Raw genomic sequence first — 23,376 nt, 5'->3', positions numbered from 1 at the left:
ATTTTTTTCCTACAAGACCTAGTAACATCCTTGAACTCTTCCTGGGACACCTCCCCTTTTTTCCAAAGGTGATACACTCTCTTTTGTATCCTTAATTCCTTCAGCAGCTCCTTGCCCATCCAGTCTGGCTGCCTCCCTCGTCGGCTCATCTTCCAGTACAATGGGCACAGCTGCTCCTGCAACTTCAGGAGCTCTTTCTTGGAGTAGGTCCAACCTTCCTGGACCCCTTTGTTTTTAAGAGCTCTTTCCCAAGGAACTATCCAAGTTAGTTCCTTAAGCCGAAGTCTGCCCTTCAGAAGTCCAGTGTGGAGGTTTTGTTGATGCCCCTCCTGGTTTCACCTCATATTGAAAACTCTCTAATTTCATGGTCACTGGACCCCAAGCAGCCTCCAACCACCACATCTCCCACCAGCCCCTCTCTATTTGTGAACAGGACTTTTACCTACAGCTAACACTGGCGTTATTAGGAATAGCAAACGGCATTGATCTTCTAAACAGACTGTAACATGGCATCGATCTTCTAAACAGACTGTACCTAGAAGGTTTCTATAGTACTTGGTCAAACAGCACAAAGCATTTTGAACCTTAATAAAAGACTACATTATACTTTTATTTATTGATAACTGTAAAATAATGTTATTCAAATATATATGTAAAGTTAAAAACCTTCAGCACATCTCTGAGCTGCTAAATGAAACTGAAAACACATTGAGGTTAAAAAATGTATTGGTTATTCAAGTTGCTTTTCTTCTATTTAGATTCTTGGCTGTCTTGAGCTAAATCTATAAAGGATGACTTGCAAGTGTCACACACTCCAGGTAAAGTTTGGTAGTAAGAGAAGTCTGGCCTGCCTTGGGCTTTGCACATATGTACCCAGAGACATCCTATATCACAATTCACAAGATAATGTGAAAACCTGAATGATAACAATGTAATCAGCTGCCAAAGGAGTGTGTGTGATCAATTTTTAGCTAAGATCTCAAAATCAAGGTTATTCCCTACAAGAATAAGCAAAGGAACAAAGTGAAAGCACTAAGCCTCTTCCATGTACTTTTTGGGGCTGAAGCTCACGTTCATCAGTGGTTCAAAACCTCTTCTCTGCCTTCGGTGCTGGAAAAATACAAGCATGAGAACGATCATAGCCAGAGCTAGAAATGCTCCTCCAATTGTGGATCCAACCATGACAGCCCATGCTTGGGTTTCTTCAAGTGAACCTGGAAATATGAAGCATGTGAAGTGAGGACAGCCCATCAATTCACTTCTCAAATCACAGGGAAAAAACAAAATATCCCACAGCAAGGTAGTTATGATTACTTGTGTGCCTCAGAGACCCACTGGCCACAGGGGAGGCTGGTAATGCACCATGTAACCAACATACATACCAGACCCACAGAATCATAGAATCAACCAGGTTGGAAGAGACCTCCAAGATCAGCCAGTCCAACCTAGCACCCAGACCTAGCCAGTCAACCAAATCATGGCAATAAGTGCCTCATCCAGGATGTTCTTCAACACCTCCAGGGACAGTGACTCCACCACCTCCCTGGGCAGACCATTCCAATGCCAATCACTCTCTCTGCCAACAACTTCCTCCTAACATCCACCCTAGACCTCCCCCAGAACAACTTGAGACTGTGTCCCCTTGTTCTATTGCTGGTTGTCTGGCAGAAGAGACCAACTCCCACCTGGCTACAGCCTCCTTTTAGGTAGTTGTAGACAGCAATGAGGCCACCCCTGAGCCTCCTCTTCACCAAAAAAAACTCTCAAGAAGACTCAGAGTATTTAGAGGTTAGTTAGATGGAAGGGCTTGAGAAGACTGACCACTCAGGGAGATGTCACACTGACTATAAAAGCAACTACAAGTTGTGTGCCTCAGTCTGCATTCTCTGCCAGCAAGAATTGAAGGAGATCATGCCAAATTCTGCAAGGTCCCAAAACAAACTGTTGGCCATTTGACCATCTTTCAAGCAAGAGCCAGCAATCTATTAAAATATGTTGATTTCCAATGTGGTTGCATGAAGCAGAGTTAGCAAGTCATGCATTTAGTTAGAAGTGTTTATGTGTAAAACTTTATTGTCTGAACACAGACCATGCAGGCAGGGATAGATCTGCTGATTTGCAGTGAAGTGAGAGTTCAGAAGCAACAGAATCACAAGCTGCTTTTACTCCTCTCAGAGCAGCTCATGTCCAAGGGGCAGCAGTATTGTCAAAGCAGGAGGTGCAGGACAGTAGTCCAAAGGGAGGAAAACTAAAAACTCTATAAAAGGGGAAGTTTGAATTTTCAGGGGAAATTCTGGGGCGCCCATGAGAAAAGCAGGCAACATACCTCCACAAGTCAGGGCTCTCCTACATGAGTGCAGCCTGAGGACAAGGGTTTCAATCTTTTATAGTCTACAGACTTTTAAAACAGCCTCCACAGATACATGGTAAGCATTTAGAAGAAATTCCTGGTCACACAGGATGGGGTCGGAGTGGCTGGAGAGCAGCCAGACAGAGAGGGATCTGGGGGTGCTGATCGATACCCACCTGAACATGAGCCAGCAGTGTGCCCAGGTAGCCAAGAGAGCCAGTGGCATCCTGGCCTGCATCAGGAATGGTGTGGTCAGCAGGAGCAGGGAGGTCATTCTGCCCCTGTACTCTGCACTGGTTAGAGCACACCTTGAGTACTGTGTTCAGTTCTGGGCCCCTCAGTTTAGGAGGGACATTGAGATGCTTGAGTGTGTCCAGAGAAGGGCGACGAGGCTGGGGAGAGGCCTTGAGCACAGCCCTACGAGGAGAGGCTGAGGGAGCTGGGATTGGTTAGCCTGGAGAAGAGGAGGCTCAGGGGAGACCTTATTGCTGCCTACAACTACCTGAAGGGTGGTTGTGGCCAGGAGGAGGTTGCTCTCTTCTCTCAGGTGGCCAGCACCAGAACAAGAGGACACAGCCTCAGGCTGTGCCAGGGGAGATTTAGGCTGGAGGTGAGGAGAAAGTTCTTCACTGAGAGAGTCATTGGACACTGGAATGGGCTGCCCGGGGAGGTGGTGGAGTCGCCGTCCCTGGAGCTGTTCAAGGCAGGATTGGACGTGGCACTTGGTGCCATGGTCTAGCCTTGAGCTCTGTGGTAAAGGGTTGGACTTGATGATCTATGAGGTCTCTTCCAACCTTGGTGATACTGTGATACTGTGATACACTGGTTAGATAAGCACCTACTGCCTCTCAAAGCAACACTGAGGTGGGGGTGAAAAAAAAAGCCTCAGATTTCATCTTTGGTAAAGCAACTGAAGCATGCTTTTCATGCATTTCTTACACTTGCACCTTTTAAAAGTATTTGTAACTCCTGTTGTGAATTTTGGGGTTTGTGCATAAATACTTTGCTTTCTTACTTCTTGTCATTATCTGACTCGTGTGAAAGGTAGTTTCAAATGTATGGACAAATCCTAAGGTGCATTATACCTATGGGTATTGGAAATCTTTTAAATTGGGGGTTTGATTACACAAAACACCCAGGTACCTCTCTCCAGGGTATCCAAAGTTTGATGGGGCTCATCTCTAATGAGATTCTTGGCACAGTATCATTCACAGCCCTGAGAAAACAAGTATTTTCTGACGACCAGGCATTAATTCCCTGGCAGAGTGCCTGACCTCTGGCTGGTTAAAAGATCCTGTAACAGGCATAAACAGTGCTGGGAGCAGAAGCCAAAATCAAAGACTTTGCAACCCAAAAGGCATATGTTGGGCAGTTCAAGTTGATGCAAGTTTACAGCAGAGCAAATTTTTTGCATGCTTACAGCTGCCATATCTTACAGATGCCATATCTTACATAGTGAGTTGTAACTAACTGTGTGTGCTACAGTGTGTGATTGCTAGTGAGTAGGTGAAAGGTGTTTTATTTTCCACATGCCTGTGTCATTGTGAATGTGAGGGTGAGGAAAAGGACGAGGTATTTAATACCTCCTTTGCATCAGCCTTTAGTAATTAGATCAGCTAATCAGCATTAGATACGCAGTTCCCTGAGCTGGAAGATGGGGAGCAGAATGAAACTGTCATAGTACAAGAGGAGATGGTTAGTGATCTGCTGTGCCACTTAGACATACATATCCAAGGTGTGAGAGTCTAAATCCTCTCTCTTGCTCATCAACAAAGATAAAGACTGCATCATCTCCCCCTAACCAACAAAGATAAAGGTTGCCTTTGTTAATTTCTGGGACTCAGACTATTTGCTTGGCCTAAAGCTCAGGGATGCAAATCAAGGGACAATGCCTTTGAAACTCCTGGAGCTCAGCCTGGCTGGAGTGCCCAGGATGCATCCATCTTATCTCAGCCACCCCGAAGAGAAAAGGCTGATGTGTATTCAGGGTATGGACAGGTACAGCCAGGGAGGGGGCAGAGGCCCTCCCCCGGTGGTGCTGGACCCTGTGAATGCATGAGGATAGACAGGAAGATTTCCTGGGGAGCTGCAGGTGGACACCCAGCAGAAAGCTGTACCAAAGGCAGGAAGAATGCTGCCAAAGGGTGGCACTCCCACCAGACCACCAAGGGTGCATTTCTACCAGACTACCAAGAGCAGACGACCACTGGAGCTGCAGCACCACCAGCAGAACCCCTGATGAACTCCACAGAAGATCATCCCTGGGCCACACACCCGTCTCTCTCTCTCTCCCCTCCCAACTGTGACTGAGGGTAATATAATCACAGCTCTTTTCCTTCCCTGCTTCTCTTCTTCCCCGTTGTCCTCTTTGTCTCTCTCCCCACCTTCTCTCTCTCCCTCTGTTTTGTCCAGCCTTATCCTTTAATAAATAGTTCTGTGGTGATCTATGGTCTCGTTTGCAACTTAATTTCACAACATGGAAATCCATAAGAACAGATCTTGCTCCTCTGGACAGAGATCTTGTTAATCTCTGTTCTCTGGACCTTGACAGAAGGGTACTGAGGGAGCTGGTAGAAGTGCTCACCAAGACACTTTCCATCATTTACCAACAGTCTTGGCTAAATGGAAAGGTCCCAGATGACTGTAGATGGGCATGGGTGGGCCATCTGCTGGGCTAAGAACTGGCTAGGTGGCTAGGCTCAAAGAGTGGTGGTGAATGAGTTGGCAGCCAGTCACTAGTGGTGTTCCCCAGGGCTCAGTAGTAGAGCCAGTTCTCTTTAATACCTTTATCAGTGATCTGGACAAGGAATTGAGTGCACTCTCAGGAAGTCTGCAGATGGCACTAAACTGAGTGCAAGTGTTGATCTGCTTGAGGGTAGGAAGGGTCTCCAAAGAGATCAGACAGGCTGGATGGATGGGCAGAGGTCAACTGTATGAGATTCAAAAAAGTCAAGTGCTGGGTCGTGCACTTGGGTCACAACAGCTCCATGCAGTGCTACAGGCATGGGGTAAAATGGCTGGAAAGTTGCCTGGTGGAAAAAGACCTGGGGGTGCTGGTTGACAGCCTGCTGAACATGAGCCAGCAATATGCTCAGGTGGCCAAGAGGCCAACAGTAACCTGGATTATGTGAGGAAAAGTGCAGCCAGCAGGAGTAGGAAAGTGATCGATCATGGCCCTGAACTTGGGACTGACAAGACCATAACTTAACTGTTGTGTTAGGTTTTGGGTCCCTTACTACAAGAAAGACACTGAGGTGCTGAAGCGTGTCCAGAGAAGGGCAACAAAGATGGTTAAGGGTCTAGAGAACAAGTCTTATGAGGAACAGCTAAGGTAACTGGGATTGTTTAGTCTCCAAAGGAGGAGGCTGAGGGGAGAACTCATTGCTCTCTGCAACTATGTGAAAGGGGCTCTGCTATCAGGTGATAGGATGAAAGGAAATGGCCTGAAATTGTGCCAGGGGAGGTTTAGATTGGATATTAAGGAAAAAAATCTCTATGAAAAGAGTGGTCAGCCATTGAAATAGGTTACCCAGAGAGGTGGTAGTCGCTGTCCCTAGAGGTGTTCAAGAAATGTGTGGACATGGCACTTTGGGACACATCTTAATGGATGTGGTGGTGTTAGGTTGATGGTTGGACTCAGTCATCTCAGAGGTCTTTTCCAACCAAAACAAATCTACAATTCTATGAGCTATCTCACTGCTTGGCTTGAGAACAGCCTCCACACCTCCAAAACATACCTGGCAGATCGATGGCATAGGTGTAGCCAAGCTGCTCTGCTGTTTGGAAAAGCTCATTGTTGGTCACAGGAGGGAAAAATGGAACCATGTTATACAGTCTGTTGTGACCAATGGGGGCCAGCTCCTCAGGCCAGGCGTTGTGAGGGGGGCTAAAGCGCTTCATCCACTCGTCAAAGATGGCATCAGTAAAGGAGTGAAGAACCTGCAAATCCAGATACAGGCATGCACATTTACTAAGCTCTTTCAGAACTCAACAGCATTTAAAACACCCTCACCTAAGGTGGCAGCAGCTTTTGAAAGAGAGAGAAGAGTAATCTAATTTAGGGATCTCCTGCATGGGACATTTTGCTCTATACATCCTTGCTGCTGCTTGTTCATAATAAGCTCTTTCTCCAGACAGTTTAATATCATCTGGCACCAAATGGGCAGAGGAGAGGGCTCACTCTGCTCACTCAGGTGACTGCACCTCTCAAACATATTTTAATCTCTCTCATAGAGAGAGGCATGGAAAGTTGTGGGAATCTGATTTCTTCATGCTGATTTAGAATGTGTTACCAGCTCCATAGCTCCAGGTACCTTTGAATTCAATCAGGTCTTGCTCAGTGAGTTTACAGTGAGCTGTAAAGTACTAATAGAGGAAAGCTGTTTCAGACAAGTATTACAAGTGCCTAGGGCAATTTAAATTAATTTCTGATGACCTCATAGGATTTTTTAATTACAGCTCTGGGGGAAAAAAAAAAAAAAACACTTAGAAAATATCCTATACAAAATGCTCCTGCATATAAAATTACAGTATAGTGAAATTAAGATTTCATTGTGTAAGAAAGACATTCTTATTGAAAGTGAACTGGAGAACCCCTACATGAGTATTTGGACCAATTCCTCACCAAAGAAAAAATGGGCATTGCAAACTTAAAGGCATGAAATATACTGATTTGACCTAACAATGAGGGAAATTAATTGGCATGAATTTGTTAGGAGTGAAAGATGCATTGAGCAGAGCAAGCTGTTGGCTTTCTATTTGCAGATGGCTGTTTGTGCCTGGAGAAGAGGAGGCTCAGGGGTGATCTCATTGCTGCCTACAACTACCTGAAGGGACATTGTAGCCAGGTGGGGGGTGGCCTCTTTTCCCAGACAACCAGCAACAGAACAAGGGGACACAGCCTCAAGTTGTTCTGGGGGAAGTATAGGCTGGATGTTAGGAGGAAGTTCTTGCCAGAGAGAGTGATTGGCATTGGAATGGGCTGCCCAGGGAGGTGGTGGAGTCACCATCCCTGGAGGTCTTCAAGAAAAGACTCAATGAGGCATTTAGTGCCATGGTCTAGATGATTGGCTAGGTCTGGGTGCTAGGTTGGACTGGCTGACCTTGGAGGTCTCTTCCAACCTGGTTGATTCTATGATTCTATGATTCTTAGCACAGCGCAGCCGACGCGCTCAGTGAACCGATGAAGCAGTGCAATAACGTTATTTCTGCTTCCCAAGAGCCCCTGGTTAAGGTGTGCTTCATTTCAACCTCTGAATTTTGAAACAAAAAAACACACTACTAAGCTGGCTGCTCTAAAATAACTGGCCCCATTTTCACAGGATCACAGGATATTAGGGGTTGGAAGGCACCCAAAGAGATCATCCAGTCCAACCCCCCTGCCAGACCACACAATCTAGCCCAGGTCACAGAGAAACGCATGCAGACAGGCCTTGAAAGTCTCCAGGGAAGAAGACTCCACAACCTCTCTGAGGAGCCTGTTCCAGTGCTCTGGAACCCTTACAGTAAAGAAGTTCCCCCTTGTGTTGAGGTGGAACATCCTGTGCTGCAACTTACACCCATTGCTCCTTGTCCTATCACTGGGAGCAAGTGAGCAGAGCCTGTCTGCCTCCTCCTGATCCCCAGCTCTCAGATGTTTATAAACATTTATTAAATCTCCTCTCAGTCTTCTCCAGACTAAAAGTCCCAGGTCCCTCAGTCTCTCCTCATTTCAGTTTATCTTGTTGCTGTAAAATTGTCTGCTATACGCCATTTAATTTAGATACAACCTAAAGAAAGGATTGAGAGCAATATTACTTGGAGTAGCAGCTCTTCTCCCTAAAAACTTATTTTGTATTTTACAAATCAGCCTGAGATATTTTTTCCCCTCTTTATTTGACCATTATGTGGGCAGGGAGTGTCCAAGAGAAGATAAAAGATTTCTCCTTTTCTATTTAAGGAACATATTTTTAGGGAATTAAAATCATAGAATTAGGCAGGGTTAGTTGGAAGGGACCACAAGGATCATCTAGTTTCAACAAACCTGCCAAGCCCAGGGACACCCTACCCTAGAGCAAGCTGGCCTCAGCCTCAGCCAGCCTGGCCTTAAACACCTCCAGGCATGGGACCTCAATTGCCTTCCTGGACAACCCATTCCAGGCTCTCACCACTCTCATACTGAACAACTTCCTCCTCACGTCCAGTCTGAATCTCCCCACCTTCAGCTTTGCTCCGTTCCCCCTAGTCCTGTCACTCCCTGACAGCCTAAAAAGTCTCTCCCCAGCTTTTTTGTAGTCCCTCTTCAGATACTGAAAGGCCACAAGAAGGTCACCTCAGAGCCTCCTCTTCTCCAGACTGCACAGCCCCAACTCTTTCAGTCTGTCCTCATAGCAGAGCTGCTCCAGTCCTCTGAGCATCCTCGTGGCCCTTCTCTGGACATGCTCCAGCATCTCACATCCTTCTGGTAATGAGGGCTCCAGGACTGGATACAGTATTCACTTTGGTTCTGCAAACATCTAAGAGATCTGCCTTTGAGCCACAGCCACTGCCACTCACTCAGGGGTAAAAACACATACCACAAAGATGGGATCGTTGGCGGCTGCATGAGGGAGACCGCTGGTCCCATTCAGGAAAGAGTGAGCCAGATTATGAAGGCTCAGCATCGGCGAGTTAAGGGCTCCACCCACTTTATCAAAGCCCTCCAGCGCATTCCTGCGGACAGGTAAGAGCAGCATCACACAACCACATTCTGCTGGTAAGTGTTCATATAAAGAAAACCTGTCACCCGAGGAGCTGAAGGACAAACCTGAAACTGAAGCTGGAATTGCGGAAAAAGGGAGGGCTGTCAAACTCCTGAAGGGAAAGGCACCTCCTGACGTCCTCTGCGGTGGGCAGCTGCTCGCTGGTGCCCTGGGGCAGCCTCCGCCTTAGCGGCCCTTCGTCACTCCCGTTGCAGAGTGTGACCAGGCGGTTGTAGTCATCCAAGCTGAAGCAAAAGTCAGAAGAGAGTGATGAGTTGTTGCTGGCTTTCCCTCCTGTGGCATAAAGCAGGCCTCTCAAGTTGTGCCGGGAGAGGTCTAGGCTGGGTGTTAGGAGGAAGTTCTTGGCAGAGAGAGTGATTGGCATTGGAATGGGCTGCCCAGGGAGGTGGTGGAGGCACTGTCCCTGGAGGTGTTCAAGAAAAGACTGGATAGGGCACTTGGTGCCATGGTCTGGTTGACTGGATAGGGCTGGGTGCTAGGTTGGACTGGATGATCTTGGAAGTCTCTTCCAACCTGGTTGATTCTATGATTCTATGATTCTGTAGCAGCTCCCGCAGCTTGAGAACTGAGTTTATTGCAGGATGGCCACAGTGCCATGGCTTCCTGTGGTGCTGCATCTGTGGATCATCAGTCATATAGACCAAGAGCTACCTGGTTTGTTGTCTGCAAAGGGAGGATGTTTTGGAAAGGTATGCACAACTCCCTTAGAATGATAGAATCAGCCAGGTTGGAAGAGACCTCCAAGATCATCCAGCCCAACCTACCACCCAGCTATTGGCTGTCTCTGTGTTGTTTTCCATGTGAAGTCTCAGCCACTTCAAAGTCAGCCCCCAAACTGCACTAAACATATCAGGGTTAGGGTCTCACTCAATACAAGAGAACAGATTTTTCATCCTGTCTCTAGCTTCCTACATGCCAAAACAGTTTTCTGTTGCCAAAAATCAGTTGGGTATTAGTTACAGAGAATTGACATGCAGGCATTTCCTCTTTAAAGTGATACTTGCCAATGTACAAACTCTTCAGACTTTTAGCAGCCTCAAATTGGTTTAAATCCACAAAAATCCTGTAGCAAAAGAATCATCTTTTAAAAATATACTTCCATAATACCAGGGGCCAAAGTTTACACAGCACCACCTACACACAGACAGGCCACGATTCCCAGTTCTAGGAGAGGTGTCTTGGCTCTTTTCCTGCCACTCACTCACAAAGAGCAAGCATCCCATGCTGTCACTACTGAATGAAAGCAAGGTTTGGTCAGGACGTGGACTTGTCCTAAATGTTCTCACACCTGTTGCAAACTATTTTCCACTGGGAGAACCTGGAACTCAGGCTAATCAGCCCTGGATCATCTGGCCGTGACGCTCCAAAAAGCTGGTCTGTGCAGACATCGCACTCATTTCTACCTGTGGCGAAGTTCCAGTAGGGCAGTGCAAAGGTGTCATTGCCCATCAGTCGCTGCAATGGACAGAAATGCATTAGCAGGGATCCACCTTCAAAAGAAAGAGAAAGAAAAGGACTTCTGCCAGCTGTTTCACTGAGTGTTCCCTGGGTATTCTGCTTTTCAGCCTGCATTGCAATTGCACACATCACAGTGCCTTCCAGAATATTGGGCCATTAAGTCAGTCCAAGCAAAGGCATTGTCACTAGTTTCTCTACTGCTGGACTTCTCTTCTTTTGGCCGTGTTAAGCTTTCTACCAACTCAGGACCCGAGAAGGAGAGCAGGAGCAGAGATTAATTGAGCCTTAAGCAATGAAGAGTCTTTCTGAGTGATCTAAGTGCATAATGGGTAAAGTTGTGCATGTGGTTTGCTTTCACTCCGGAGACTCTAGCCCTGGGGAAGAATCTGAGCTTGTAATAACAGAGGAATACCACAGGTATTGCTTGTGCTTGCTTGTTAGATGCAATTCCACTCAAGTAAGACCCTGCAGCTATTTTGATACCAAACATTTTCACTAGAGATTTGAAAAGTTGAAACACAGTAATAATGCCAATGTAATGCAAATGGAAATGAGTCGATGCTTTGGCAACCTACTGTTGGGTATGTTAGCATATATTCATCTAAAAGATGTACTACTAAATATATGCATGTATTAAACATCAGCATGGCACATTTTAGGGGAGTAATATTTAGAGCTGCATTCATTAGGAGGGTGTCTGCAGTGTCAGGAGGCTATCTGCAATATCAGCAGGCAGCATCTGTTACCAAGTTTTACATGTAGGTGTTGCTTTGATTGAATTAATAAATACAATTAATTCACATCTTCTGTCCTCTGTTGTGAAGATAAAGAAAAAAAAAAACCATGATAACCTTCACATCATTGTTCATCGTGAGAAACTGTTTAGCTTTCAGTATGTTGAAATCACTAATTTTGCTTTAAACAAGAAAGGATCGGTGATCAAATGCTCCTGAAGTTTGAGTAAGAACCTGTCCTAGGAAATAACTTACCCTCAGCTGACTCAACAAAGTCATGTACCAAACGAGAGAAGCTGCTTGAGGAAAGGGAAAGGCTATTCAGCTAACCTGCAGGTCTCTCTCCAGCAACAGCAAATGGTACCTATGCCAAGTAACAAAGGCAGGTCCTTGATGGGAGAAATCAATACCTGTGAAAGGGCGGCCAGGTCCTACAAAGGGAAGATAAAATAAGCACTTAGGCACCAAACAAGGTTCAGGAGAAAGACAGCACATTCTTCTGTTAACTTTGGGAAGAGAGCACACATCAGAGACAAATGAAACAAACTCCTTTGTGTATATTCACTTCAGTGCTTCTCAAAACTTCACATTTCCACCAGCTTGATATTGTGAAGATTTCTTATCCATTTAGTGGATTTGGGTTTTAAGAAGCAATCTTCTTGTTTATAATCTTAGCTTCTTACTAATATGTACCACATTATCTCATTCTCTTTCTTGCTCAGTGGTAGAACTTAGCACTTCCCATAACCTTCCAGCAACAATTCAACATGTCCTTTGCCATTTTCCTTCAAAATGATGCTAATTTCTTGCATACTACACACAAGAACTAACACACTCAAATGCTAAGGGGCTTCAAACCATATATGCTTTATCACTGAAGCAAGCTTCAACCCAGATATGAATGTATTTATCACTGTAGCATCTTCTTTTACTTTCCACATGACCATCATAGATCTTTCTTTTTGATAGGCCAGAGACTGCTTCCTACAGTCCTGCAAAATGGAACTAGATCAGAAGGGGAGCCTGAAGAAAACCCACTGCAGCGTAGCAGATACCTTCCAGCAAGGAGGTAGATATGGATTGTTCAGCTTGCATATTAGACTGCTGGGTAGAAATGTCATAATACTGTCTCCTCCTATTGGAAAATGGAGCTGTCATAGCTACTTCTGCCTAGAAGAGTAATGAGAACTAGGAATCCTGATCTGGGAGAAAGCACTGTATTAGATATGTAATTCTCTAACCTGGTTTGCTTTTTAAACCGGCAGTGGTTAGTCAGGCAAATCCCATTCATAATGACATGCTGAAAGACAAAGCAAGCAGTAGCATTCTGGTTCCCAAGATCTGTGCATAGTTTCTGCCTTCATCACTGAAGAGCCTCTTTCCCATTGCTGCTACACCCTTGTTCAGTGGAATAGGAACATCTTTTTTATGTCAGTCGGTGCTTGATCACACTTCAGTTTACCCAGTTGTGGAGCCTGTTAAATGCCTCCCTTTCAGATGGAAGATGCACCAGGAATGAGGCTGGTGTGCCCCAGCTGCCACAGGAAGTGGAGACCAGACCTCTGTAAGTTTGAAACAGATCTCCCTCAACTGCAGACAGCCAGAAGCTTCTCACCCTCAACTGTTTCACTCCACAAGTCTGCTCTTATTGGGACTCACTGCTTGATGAAGTAGCACAGCTACATTAAGCACACTTACCTTTGCTCAGCAATGATACTTTTCACCCTTTCCTTTACCTGCAGAACATATTGGATAGGAAAAGCACTAACCTAACAGTGTGTCTCTGACTGAGTAGTAATGAAGCCAGACAAAGTAGTTGTAAATACTACAGTTGGCAATTTGCGGTTCCTCTCCAGTGGGACCAAGGAGACTCATCCAGTGCTGAGTTGCAATTACATAGTCTGGGTGAATGGTTGTCTTTGCACGATCTAGAGCATCAAAGAACTGCTCTCTCTCCTCTGCAGTAAGGGAGTGGACATCCTTCCTGACAACTGGTGGCTTCCTCACATTGCAGTCAGGGCCAGTCCAGCCAAACTTGCAGTCACCACAGTTATAGCCAGCAAAGTTTCCTGAATAAACAGGGAAAGAACAGTCACAACATTATGAATTAGGGAAAACTAACAGTGAAATGCAGCAGGATTAAGAATTAGCATATTTTTTCCCCCAGAGACATCAGTTCTTAGAAAGGACAGGAGCTGAGCAAGCTGGTAGCTTTGGCAACTTCCTAACTCGAAGGATGGCTCACTTCCCAAAGCCATGGCAGGGCCAAGAATTACACTCAGCAGGCTGGGGAGCTGAAGCACTGGGTAACGGGCCCAAAGGTGCTCAGAGCTCCACTAAGCTCGCAGTTGCACTGAACAGAGGGCTGCACACCTTGGGTTAAGCACAGTGATGAAGTGCTTTGTTCAACTGGCTCCCAAGTACTCCCAGACTTCCAGGATCAAAGCCAGAAAAGGATTGGTCCACGTGGATTCTTAAGCACAGAAAGAAATCCCCAAACAAAACATCTCTATTAGGGGTAAAACTGAGGTCTGTTAACAGTACGTGTGGGATCCCGTGCAATCCAGGACAAGCACCAGGAATGCTGCAGGTCACCCTTTAACCGTTATTAAATGGTGCTGCAATAAGAACCTGGAAAACACTGCAGTACTGCAATTCCCCACTGGCATCCTTCCTAACGCAAGTAATCGGTTCCACCCTGGGCTGTTAGCTCAGAGCCTCTAATGTGGTGGAAGAACCCGGGAGAGCAGAGCTTGCCTTAAGTGTGGCCTCTCACCCACCATGGCAGACTGCCAGCAGCAAAGCCTTGCCTTTGCTGAGGGAGACAGAGAACAATTGACCATTCCTGCAGCAGGTATTGTGTGCAGGCTGCCAGTGTAGTAGCAGCATAGGACAGCAGACATTGCAGCCAAGGGGAGCAGAGGGGCAACCAGGGGTCCTCTGGGACCTCCACTCAGTTCTCCAAAATCTGCACTGAAACCCCCTAAACCCACACACACAGTCACCCCACAACAACTGTCTTCCAAAATGCACACCATCTCACTGCTCCCTGCACATACTGGTGCTGCTAGACCCAGGGCAGGCTTCAGGCTAACAAAGAGGGTGAAGTGGCTTCTAAAGTCTGGGTCTCTGGGCGGACAGAGATTGAATCTATGAGCAGAACAGTTGACACTAATGATTTCAGATTGTCAGGGGCTACAGAGTTTATTACCAGTTTTGAAGACCCTTCAAGGTTACAAGGGCTATTACCAGAAGCTGTGTTGCTTATGGCAAGCTCTAGGATAAGGGCTGCTGGACTCTAAACATTTGTGACAGACTGCTGTGAGTCCTACCAAGAGGACATGAAGACCCTTTACTGTCAGTTTAGAGAGCTTATGGTCCATTCAGAGGCTCTAAAATCCATAGATTTATGTGCTATCACAAAGCTTAGGATCAGTGCTGAGGTCAGAGACCACAAAAGTGAAGACTTCAGCTAGGTTTTGGATTGTCCACAGCCCAATGGCATACCATAAGGTCAGTTTTTAGGTGTATGACTTAGATTTTGTCCCAGTGCAGGCAGAGTAGGTGCTCAGCTGCCATGTTTGGATAGAACAGAAAGAAACCAAAGCCAGGGCCCTGCAGTGGTTTAGGAGGATGAACACTGGCACCAGAAAAAGCAAGTAGTTGATAGTTTCATGTAAGAAACAAGATTGCATTGGTCTGTAGTTATGATGAGGGCAAGGACTGAGATGGGAGAGAAGCGACACAGACCATTATGTTGTGAGTCTCAGCAGAAGTGCTGGTGTGGACTGGGTGTACTCCATTACTTGTATACTTACTCATTCTTGACAACTCAGTCTAGCTATTAGAACCCATCATATACTCCTGTCTGTACTGACCAGATGACAAATATCAGGAATATCTTGTAACATTGCCTAATTAGGCCATGTATATTGCACAAGTTGGAGCACACAGGCCATGAAGTTCTGGAACACTGGGCTGCTATCTGCTCCTACCCAAGAGCAGAGGGGAGCAAAGCAGGAATTAGCCACTAAAAGATCTGTCAGCAACTTCTTTTGAGATTGGCAGTCGCTCTCCCAGTAATTCAAATAACCTACAGCACTGGATAAGCACCACATTGAAATGCAGCATTAACAGAACCAAAGTTAGTACAGACCCAGGCTTGACCTCTTTGGTCCTAGTAGCAGAAGAAGGCTCCACTAATCACTTGTGAAGCTCTGGTGGTACCTACTCCTCCCTCAGTGAGGGCCCTTCAAATCTACACAAGCTCTTGATGGCAAAGGTCATTTTATTGGAAAATGTCTATGCTTTAGGTATACTTTATGTGTCTACTCAGGCTACAAAAAGAAATTTGTGAAAGCCTGATGTATTAAGTCATCTTCAAAGCTTTTCTGCACCTGTGTGGCCTCTGGAGCCAAGTGAACCAATGACTTCCCCCATTATTAGCAGGTGCTAATTACATCCAATTGATGCTCTTCAGGATTTTCTCCCTTAACCACCTAATCTACGAAGTAATCAAAGATATCCATTCTATCTGTCAGCTCACCAGACACCCTTCAACATGACTTGAGCTTTTAGCAGGTAAGAAGGAGAACTTCAGTGAAAGAGAAGCTAGCAAACAGGAGGAGCTGATTTCCAGGGAAAGTGGTATTGCATACTGCAGTAACTCTGCTGGTTGTTCTGAACACTTTTTTAACATGCTCAGGTCTATTCAGTAACTTTCTCTTGTCAGAAATGCACAACAATAATAACACTTCACAAAACTGAAAGTTGTTTTTTGTCATTTTCAAATGACAAAAAAAACCTGTCCAAATGGCAAGAAGCTGATGGAACTTGGTGGGATTTCTCACATTGCAAACAGGAATGACTGCAGTACTCAGACCCAGGGATTTTATGTCCCACCCAAACCACTTTTTCAGCATTTTTTTCTAAAGCACTCTACCAGGTGCACTCTACTACTCTTAAAATCGCTTGATTTCTCCACTCACATCTACTGCTAGACTTGTGCACTAACACACACCTCTTATTTTTAAAATGAGACTCTCTCAATGCACAAAAACGGCTCACAGAGCCCTCGTCATAAAAGTCAGGCTGTTATGCTTGAAGTCCCTGTCTCAAGAGCTGAGCAAGGCAGTTTTTAACACTGGCTGTGATGGTTTGGGTGTTACCTTCCCCTACCCACTTTGGAAATCACCCAGACTAGACTCAGCCAGCTCTGGAAATTGAATGAAGCTTATTATTTACAGCTTAGCAGAATATGCAAGCAGATATTTACAGTATGTACAGTTATATACAGAAATACACAATGTAAAAGGTAATAGAGAAACACAACTCCCCTCCCAGAAACCTGAGTCCCCAGGAGGGGATCCCAACCACCCTTCCACCTTCTCCCACCCCTTTCAACCTTACCCCAGTACCAAGGAAGAATGGAGGTTCGGCCAGGGGGTTAGGAAGCAAAGGGGATTAGTCAGAGAGATGGCAAAGAGGCTAGAGAGAGAAATGCAGCTCAGCCAGTTCCCCAGCAGAGGTGAGTTATCTGTGTTTGGATTCTTGTTGTTATATCTCTCAGCAAGCCTATGAGGTAAGCAGACATCACCATTGTTTTCCTTTCACAGCCTGTAATCTAGTTCTTCTCACCAAAACATTCTAGCTAGCTTCAAACTAGCACACTGCCATCATTCATGCAATTCCTATCAGTTGCCATTGCCACAGTAGGATGTGACTGGGGGGGGGGGGGGGGGGTTGTTAAAAGCTTTATTGCTGGGGCAGGAAGAAAAAGTGGCAGAGTATTTCCCACATTTATATATATACACACATGTGGATTAAGAAAGGGCTGCACAACCAACAGCAGTACAGACTTGATACTGGAAATGATGCATTGTTGTTTTCAGAAAGTTTACATATTGCCCTGTGGACTTCTCACATGACAGCACTATGAAATGTATGTCCTTGTCTCTGACAACTCAGTTTCCATGCTTGCTACACTGGTGACTGTGAATTTCAATGGTGCAGCTCTAGGAGAGCAGGTAAAGTGATCCTTTATAATCAGGATGTAGCATGCAGTGGGCATTTTCAGTAAGACAGTGAGACCCTTTGAAGATCCTTATGAAGACAAGGACCATAGGAACATGCAAGGATTCACACTTTAGCATTTTTTCACCTTCATTGACTAGTATATAGCCACCTGTGTACCACCTCTCTGAGGCTGTGCCAGGGACAACAGAGATCGTTCTCATCTCTTGTGGTTCCTAGAGAACACAATGTGGGAGGTTGTTCTGACACACACGGGAGACCATGTCACAGTTCAGATGGTCCCTGTTTGTTTCACTGCTTTCAGGAATGACCTCTGTAGTGCCCAAAGGAAAAAAAAAAACCATCTAGGATATCATCCCCATTAATCCTTTTGTCTGTAGGTGGGATCACATGCTTCAGGATCTTTTTTCCATGCCTAGTGCTCTTTCCCAGTCAAGTTGGGTGAATCTGGATGTTGCTGTAGACACTGTGACCATGCTACTTCCCCCAGTAGGTCAGTCCATGGCCATGACACTAAGAAAAAGAGACTTCTCATGACATATACCTCTCATGGTATATCTTAATACACATCACTGACGTATGATAACACCAGTTTTCACACACCACTGAAACTCAGCATCTGTCTGAGCTCACAGAGATGGATTTCTCTACCTCTAAGCAGTCATAGAAGTGGTTCATCTTCAGATACTGATCATAACAGCAATTATCATCTCCCAGTGTTTTCTTTAGTTAGAAAGGAACCCACCCAACACTCACCACCTTCTGCCTTGTTTTGAATCACGATGAAATCTAAGCAACGGTGATTCCTCTTCTTTCCACAGAGACCTTTCTAACACACCTCACTTAAACAGATGAGGAGAAAGGACTCCTTTTCAGACTTCTTTAGCTATTGCTTTAAAGCAGGAGCTAACTTATATTTGAAACACCACCATATTGCAGTATCCCAAGGGTATGACTGGGATTGCTACCACGTGAAACAAAGGGCCAGCTCTTCTGACTCTTCAGCTGAATGTACTATTAGGCTGTGGGATGGGAAAGATCCGTACCTATCACAAGCTTTTAATGGATCACCAGGGTAGTATACACAATCATTTTACTTTACATTTATAATGTAAATGTGTATATTTATGCTTTATATGGAGTAGGTATATTTATATATGGAGTGGGTATATTTTTTTTATATATATATATATATATATTTACAGTGTAAATGTAAATTTGCATTACTTTAGAAGTCTAGGTAATACAGAGTAGAATTATCCCATAGATACATTGCCCTACAATAAGCAAGTTAAGTGTATTTTCTAATTACTTCAAAAGCTCATTTTTACCTACTGGAAGGGCTAGGCCACACCTCGAGTACTGTGTCCAGGTTGGACTGGATGATCTTGGAGATCTCTTCCAACCCTGGTTGATTCTATGATTCCAAGATGTTGAGGTGCTATAGTGTGTCCAGAGAAGGGTGACAAAGCTGGTGAGAGGCCTGGAACACAAAGCCTATGAGGAGAGGCTGAGGGAGCTGGGGGTGTGCAGCCTGGAGAAGAGGATGCCCAGGGGTGACCTCATTGCTGTCTACAACTACCTGAAGGGAGGCTGTAACCAGATGGGGGTTGGTCTCCTCTGCCAAGCAACCAGCAACAGAACATGGGGACACAGTCTCATGTTGTGCTGGGGGAAGTCTAGGCTGGATGCTAGGAGGAAATTCTTGCCAGAGTGATTGGCATTGGAATGGGCTGCCCAGGGAGGTGGTGGAGTCACCATCCATGGAGGTAATCAAAAGAAGCCTGGATGAGGCATTTAGTGCCATGGTCTAATTGATTGGACAGGGCTGGGTGATAGGTTGGACTGGCTGATCTTGGAGGTCTCTTCCAACCTGGTTAATTCTGATTCTATGAAATACTGGTATATGCTCATGTGCTTCAGTGACTCTTCTGGCTCAGAGATTGTTCCTGTATAAGGTACCTGACATCAGTGTTTTGAGGGATATAATAATTTGGTAATAATTTAAGAATATTATTATAGTAAAATAATAATAATAATAATAATAATAATAATAATAATAATAATACAATGGATATTGTATATAATACATTCTATATAATGTAATGATAATAATATAGTAAAATATAATAAATGATAATAATTTAATAATCATTTTAAAAATAATAAAATCCCTACATCAGTTGGGGTTTTTTTTGGTACAGTGTCTGGAAAAGTACTTCCACACAAGCATTTGAAATCTAGTCAAAGAAAGAGACAAAGATGCCTTTGTACTCTAAAGTCTGTTGCTATTATTTAGAGGAGCTTCAGCAGTGCTATGTATCCATTTAAGTCATATGCCACTACCTCTCTGCTTTCAGATGATAACAAAATTGCTAAACTGACTGCTGCTGGCTGAAATTTTCTGAAGTGCTTTCTTTTAGAGTAATCTGGACTTTTATGATAGTGAGAGTCAAAGAGTATTTTAGACAAAACAGTTCAGCTAGTTCTAAGAATCTGGTTGAAGAAAAGCAGGTTACTCTTCCCCTGATAGAAAATTCAAACAACTTTATGTATCCAACAGGTATGCCCAGGCTGCATTTGAAACCTGCCTAGCAAGTGACTTTAGTGCTTGAAATATGCTTTTTGTCTGACTCCTCATGCCATCCAGTTCTGCATGTTTGTACTGCATCCAGTTCTGGAGCCCCTATTACAAGAGGGATGTGGAGATGATGAGGTGTGTCCAGAGAAGGGCACGAGGATGCTCAGAGGGCTGGAGCAGCTCTCCTATGAGGACAGACTGAAAGAGTTGGGGCTGTTCAGTCTGCAGAAGAGGAGGCTCTGAGGTGACCTTCTTGTGGCCTTTCAGTATCTGAAGGAGGCCTACAAAAAAGCTGGGGAGAGATTTTTTAGGCTCTGAGGGAGTGACAGGACTAGGGGGAATGGAGCAAAGCTGGAGATAGGGAGATTCAGATGGATGTGAGGAGGAAGTTCTTCATCATGAGAGTGGTGAGAGCCTGGAATGGGTTGTCCAGGGAGGTGGTTGAGGTCCCATCCTTGGAGGTGTTTAAGGCCAGGCTGGATGAGGCTGTGGCCAGCCTGCTCTAGGGTCGGGTGTCTCTGCCCATGGCAGGAGGGTTGGAACTAGATGATCCTTGTGGTCCCTTCCAACCCTGACTGATTCTATGATTCTACCTTCCACCAGTTAAGGCTGAAGCTGTGATTCCCATTCATTTTAATGCTCCTTCAACAAAGGCTGTTGCTGAAAAGGCACTGGCACGTTATCCAGTCCTGACCTCACCTTTGTATTTACTTCCTCCTGCTAGTAAACTGATCATACTAAAATCTGAGCCTTCTGGCCAGCTTAGCCTTCAGGCACATTTCTTCATCAATCTGTTTCATCTCCATCACATGAACACAGAGGCTCACAGAAAGTCATAGAGGAAAAGAGTAGCTGGAGATGGGGAGGAAAAGAAAAGGACTCTTTGGTGGTTATACAGACCCATTTCAGATTAAACTGAGTTCTAGGGGTAGTTTGCAACCCTGGGAAACACGATGGCAGACAACCACACATTCTCAGTTCCCAGGAGTGCTGCAAAGTACCATAATCTCTGATCAATGCAAACTGATCAGGTTCATTGTACCATGACAGAGGTTTGAACGCAGTACTGAAGTGTCAAAAAAAACCCTGCAGAAAAAGGTGATAGCTACAGGGAGAAGCACAGAAGCACAGAACGTTAGAGGTTGGAAGGGACCTCCAGAAATCATAGAGTCCAAACTCCTCTGCCAAAGCAGGATCCCCTAGGGTAGTTCGCACAGGAACACATGCAGGTGGGTTTTGAAAGTCTTCAGAGAAAGAGACTCCACAACCTCTCTGGGCAGCCAGTTCCAGTGCTCTGTCACCCTCACTGTAAAGAATTTTCTCCTCACGTTAAGGTGAAACCTTCTGTGTTCCAGTTTGTAGCCATTCCTCCTTGTCTTATTGCTGCAGACCACCAAAAAGAGATTCCCCCCAGCCACTTGACACCCACCCCTCAGATATTTGTACGTATTGATCAGATCTCCTCTCAGTCTTCTCTTCTCTAGACTAAACAATGCCAGAGCTCTCAGTCTCTCTTCAGAGGGAAAATGCTCAAGTCCCCCAGTCATCCTCATGGCTCTCCACTGAAGTCCCTCCAGCAGGTCCCTGTCTCTATCAAATCGGAGAGCCCCAAACTGGAAACAGTATTGGCAGGTGTGGTCTCAGCAGGGCAGAGTACAGCGGCAGAAGAACCTCCCTAGACCTGCTGGACACTTTTCTTGATGCACCCAGAAGGGCATTGGCTCTCTTGGCCACAAGCACACATTGCTGGTCCATGCAGAACTTGCTGAAAGACCAAACATTTTGTTTGTGTGTATATATATATATGTCTCTGTGTGTGTTTATAATTTGTATTTGGTTTTCACTTTTACTTCTTAGTTTTCCTCTTTATTTCCTCATTTTTTCCTCTTAGATAGGTGTGACTTGCTCTTCTCCAGCCAACACAGTGAGACAGTGAAGATGTCTGGTTACTGCTCCAAGCAGAAATGACAGTTGGTGATGAACAAGCTGGTTTCCATGCAGACACTACAGTCCAGTTTTCACTTTTATTACTATTTTTCACTTCCCTTCTCCCCCATCTCCCTCCTTTCCTCTCCAACTCCTTTCTTCCCACCCCCCTTCTTCCTCCTTTCTTCTCAATCTCCTTCCTTTTCCCCCATCTTCCTCTTTTCCTCTCCATCCTTTTCCTTTCCATCTCACTCCTTTCAGCCTCACCTCCCTTTTTCCACTATGTCTGCCCCCTTTCCACCCCACACTGTATTTTCCCTTTTTATCCCCCAAACCCAAAGCACCTCAGTTCTGTTGGAGTCTCCTCCCACCCCAGGAATGACCACTTTGCCCTCTCTGCCCACTCCCCTTAGACAGAAGCCCAAAGCTTGCCCAACTGGGCAGAGGATCCTCCCCCTGTCACCACTGGTGAGTCCCCATGGTGCACACTGGGTGAATGGGAATGGAACAAAGGCCAGGGGGCCGGTTAGGTAGGAATAGTCTTGATAGTCACTCTTACATCACCTATGGATGCTGGCTGGGCCTCCTGCCATAGGCTTAGCCCCTCTACATTTAGCTGCTTCTTTCTGCTCACTTGTACAACTGTGAAAAAAAATCAAGAGCAGAGAGGAAAACTCAGAAGTTTGCATGCTCTGAAGAAGTGCTGATGGTACCTTAGGGAACTGATAGTATTTGAGGCCTTCTTGATACCTTGTGCAATCAGCCTTTGGAGCAAGGTTAGCAGAGCCATCCAACTCCATCCCCTGATCCCTGCACCCTTCTCACCTGTGCACCGACAGCTGTGGTTGAAGAACTTGAGAGGCCAGCGTTCCCGATCATCCACGTTTCGAAGGGTGTAGAGACCGCTCCAGGGCCGAGTGTCTGCCTGCACCTCCTGACATCGTCCTCTGCCCTGAAGCGACCCACAGATGTTGCCTGGCTCCATCCCCAAGGCTGGGCAGCAGCGCTTCAAGCGAAGAGCATCCACCGTCATGCAGGCACGAGGGAACTGTGCCTGCACCTGCAGGAGACAGCAACAGCTCAGATAGCCCAGCCCTGTCCAGAAGAGCCACCTCAGGGTGCCCATTATGGCTGGGTGCAGTTTCTGTCCCTCTGCTGGACTTGAGCAAGTGGAATGGGAGATATCCACCGTGAGACAAGCTGGCCTCACCGCAGCTCCATGCCCCAGCCAACCAGGATAATCCCTTTTGCTGCTGAGATGCTGGTGTTGGGTGTTTGTTTAATCCCAGTCTCTAATTGCCTTGAATGTAGTTCAAAAGGCAAGTGCTTTGGCTCGGCGGTGCCTGCCCAGCAGCCACGGCTTTGAGCAGAGTATATAGAGGCTGGGAGAAGCCCTCATTAGAGGGATTAGCACAGCACAAATCCTTGTGTTTTGCACATGACATCAAGGGCAGAAAAGATGCCAGCATGAGAGCAAGTTCTGCAGGCTCTGGCAGCTTGTCAGAAGAGTGAATGGCTCAGATTTATTAGATTTATTTTTTCAGGTCTTTCATG

At 45.6% G+C, this 23,376-nt stretch overlaps 1 protein-coding gene across 1 annotated transcript; it reads right to left on the bottom strand.

The window, feature by feature from the left end:
- Positions 1-1,032: 1,032 nt before the first annotated feature.
- Positions 1,033-22,948, bottom strand: DCT (dopachrome tautomerase). Its single transcript, XM_064144044.1, has 8 exons — positions 22,648-22,948; positions 13,052-13,351; positions 11,613-11,713; positions 10,379-10,545; positions 9,135-9,314; positions 8,905-9,040; positions 6,088-6,289; positions 1,033-1,214 (listed from the first exon to the last, which is right to left on the bottom strand). The coding sequence occupies exons 1-8, from the start codon at positions 22,946-22,948 to the stop codon at positions 1,033-1,035; spliced, it is 1,569 nt and encodes a 522-aa protein (XP_064000114.1).
- Between the last annotated feature and the right edge of the window lie 428 nt (positions 22,949-23,376).

This window comes from Pogoniulus pusillus, chromosome 5 (assembly GCF_015220805.1).
Source record: "Pogoniulus pusillus isolate bPogPus1 chromosome 5, bPogPus1.pri, whole genome shotgun sequence".
Classification (NCBI taxonomy): Eukaryota; Metazoa; Chordata; class Aves; order Piciformes; family Lybiidae; genus Pogoniulus; species Pogoniulus pusillus.
Note: the sequence above shows the minus strand (reverse complement) of the source record. Positions and strands in the feature narration are given on the sequence as shown.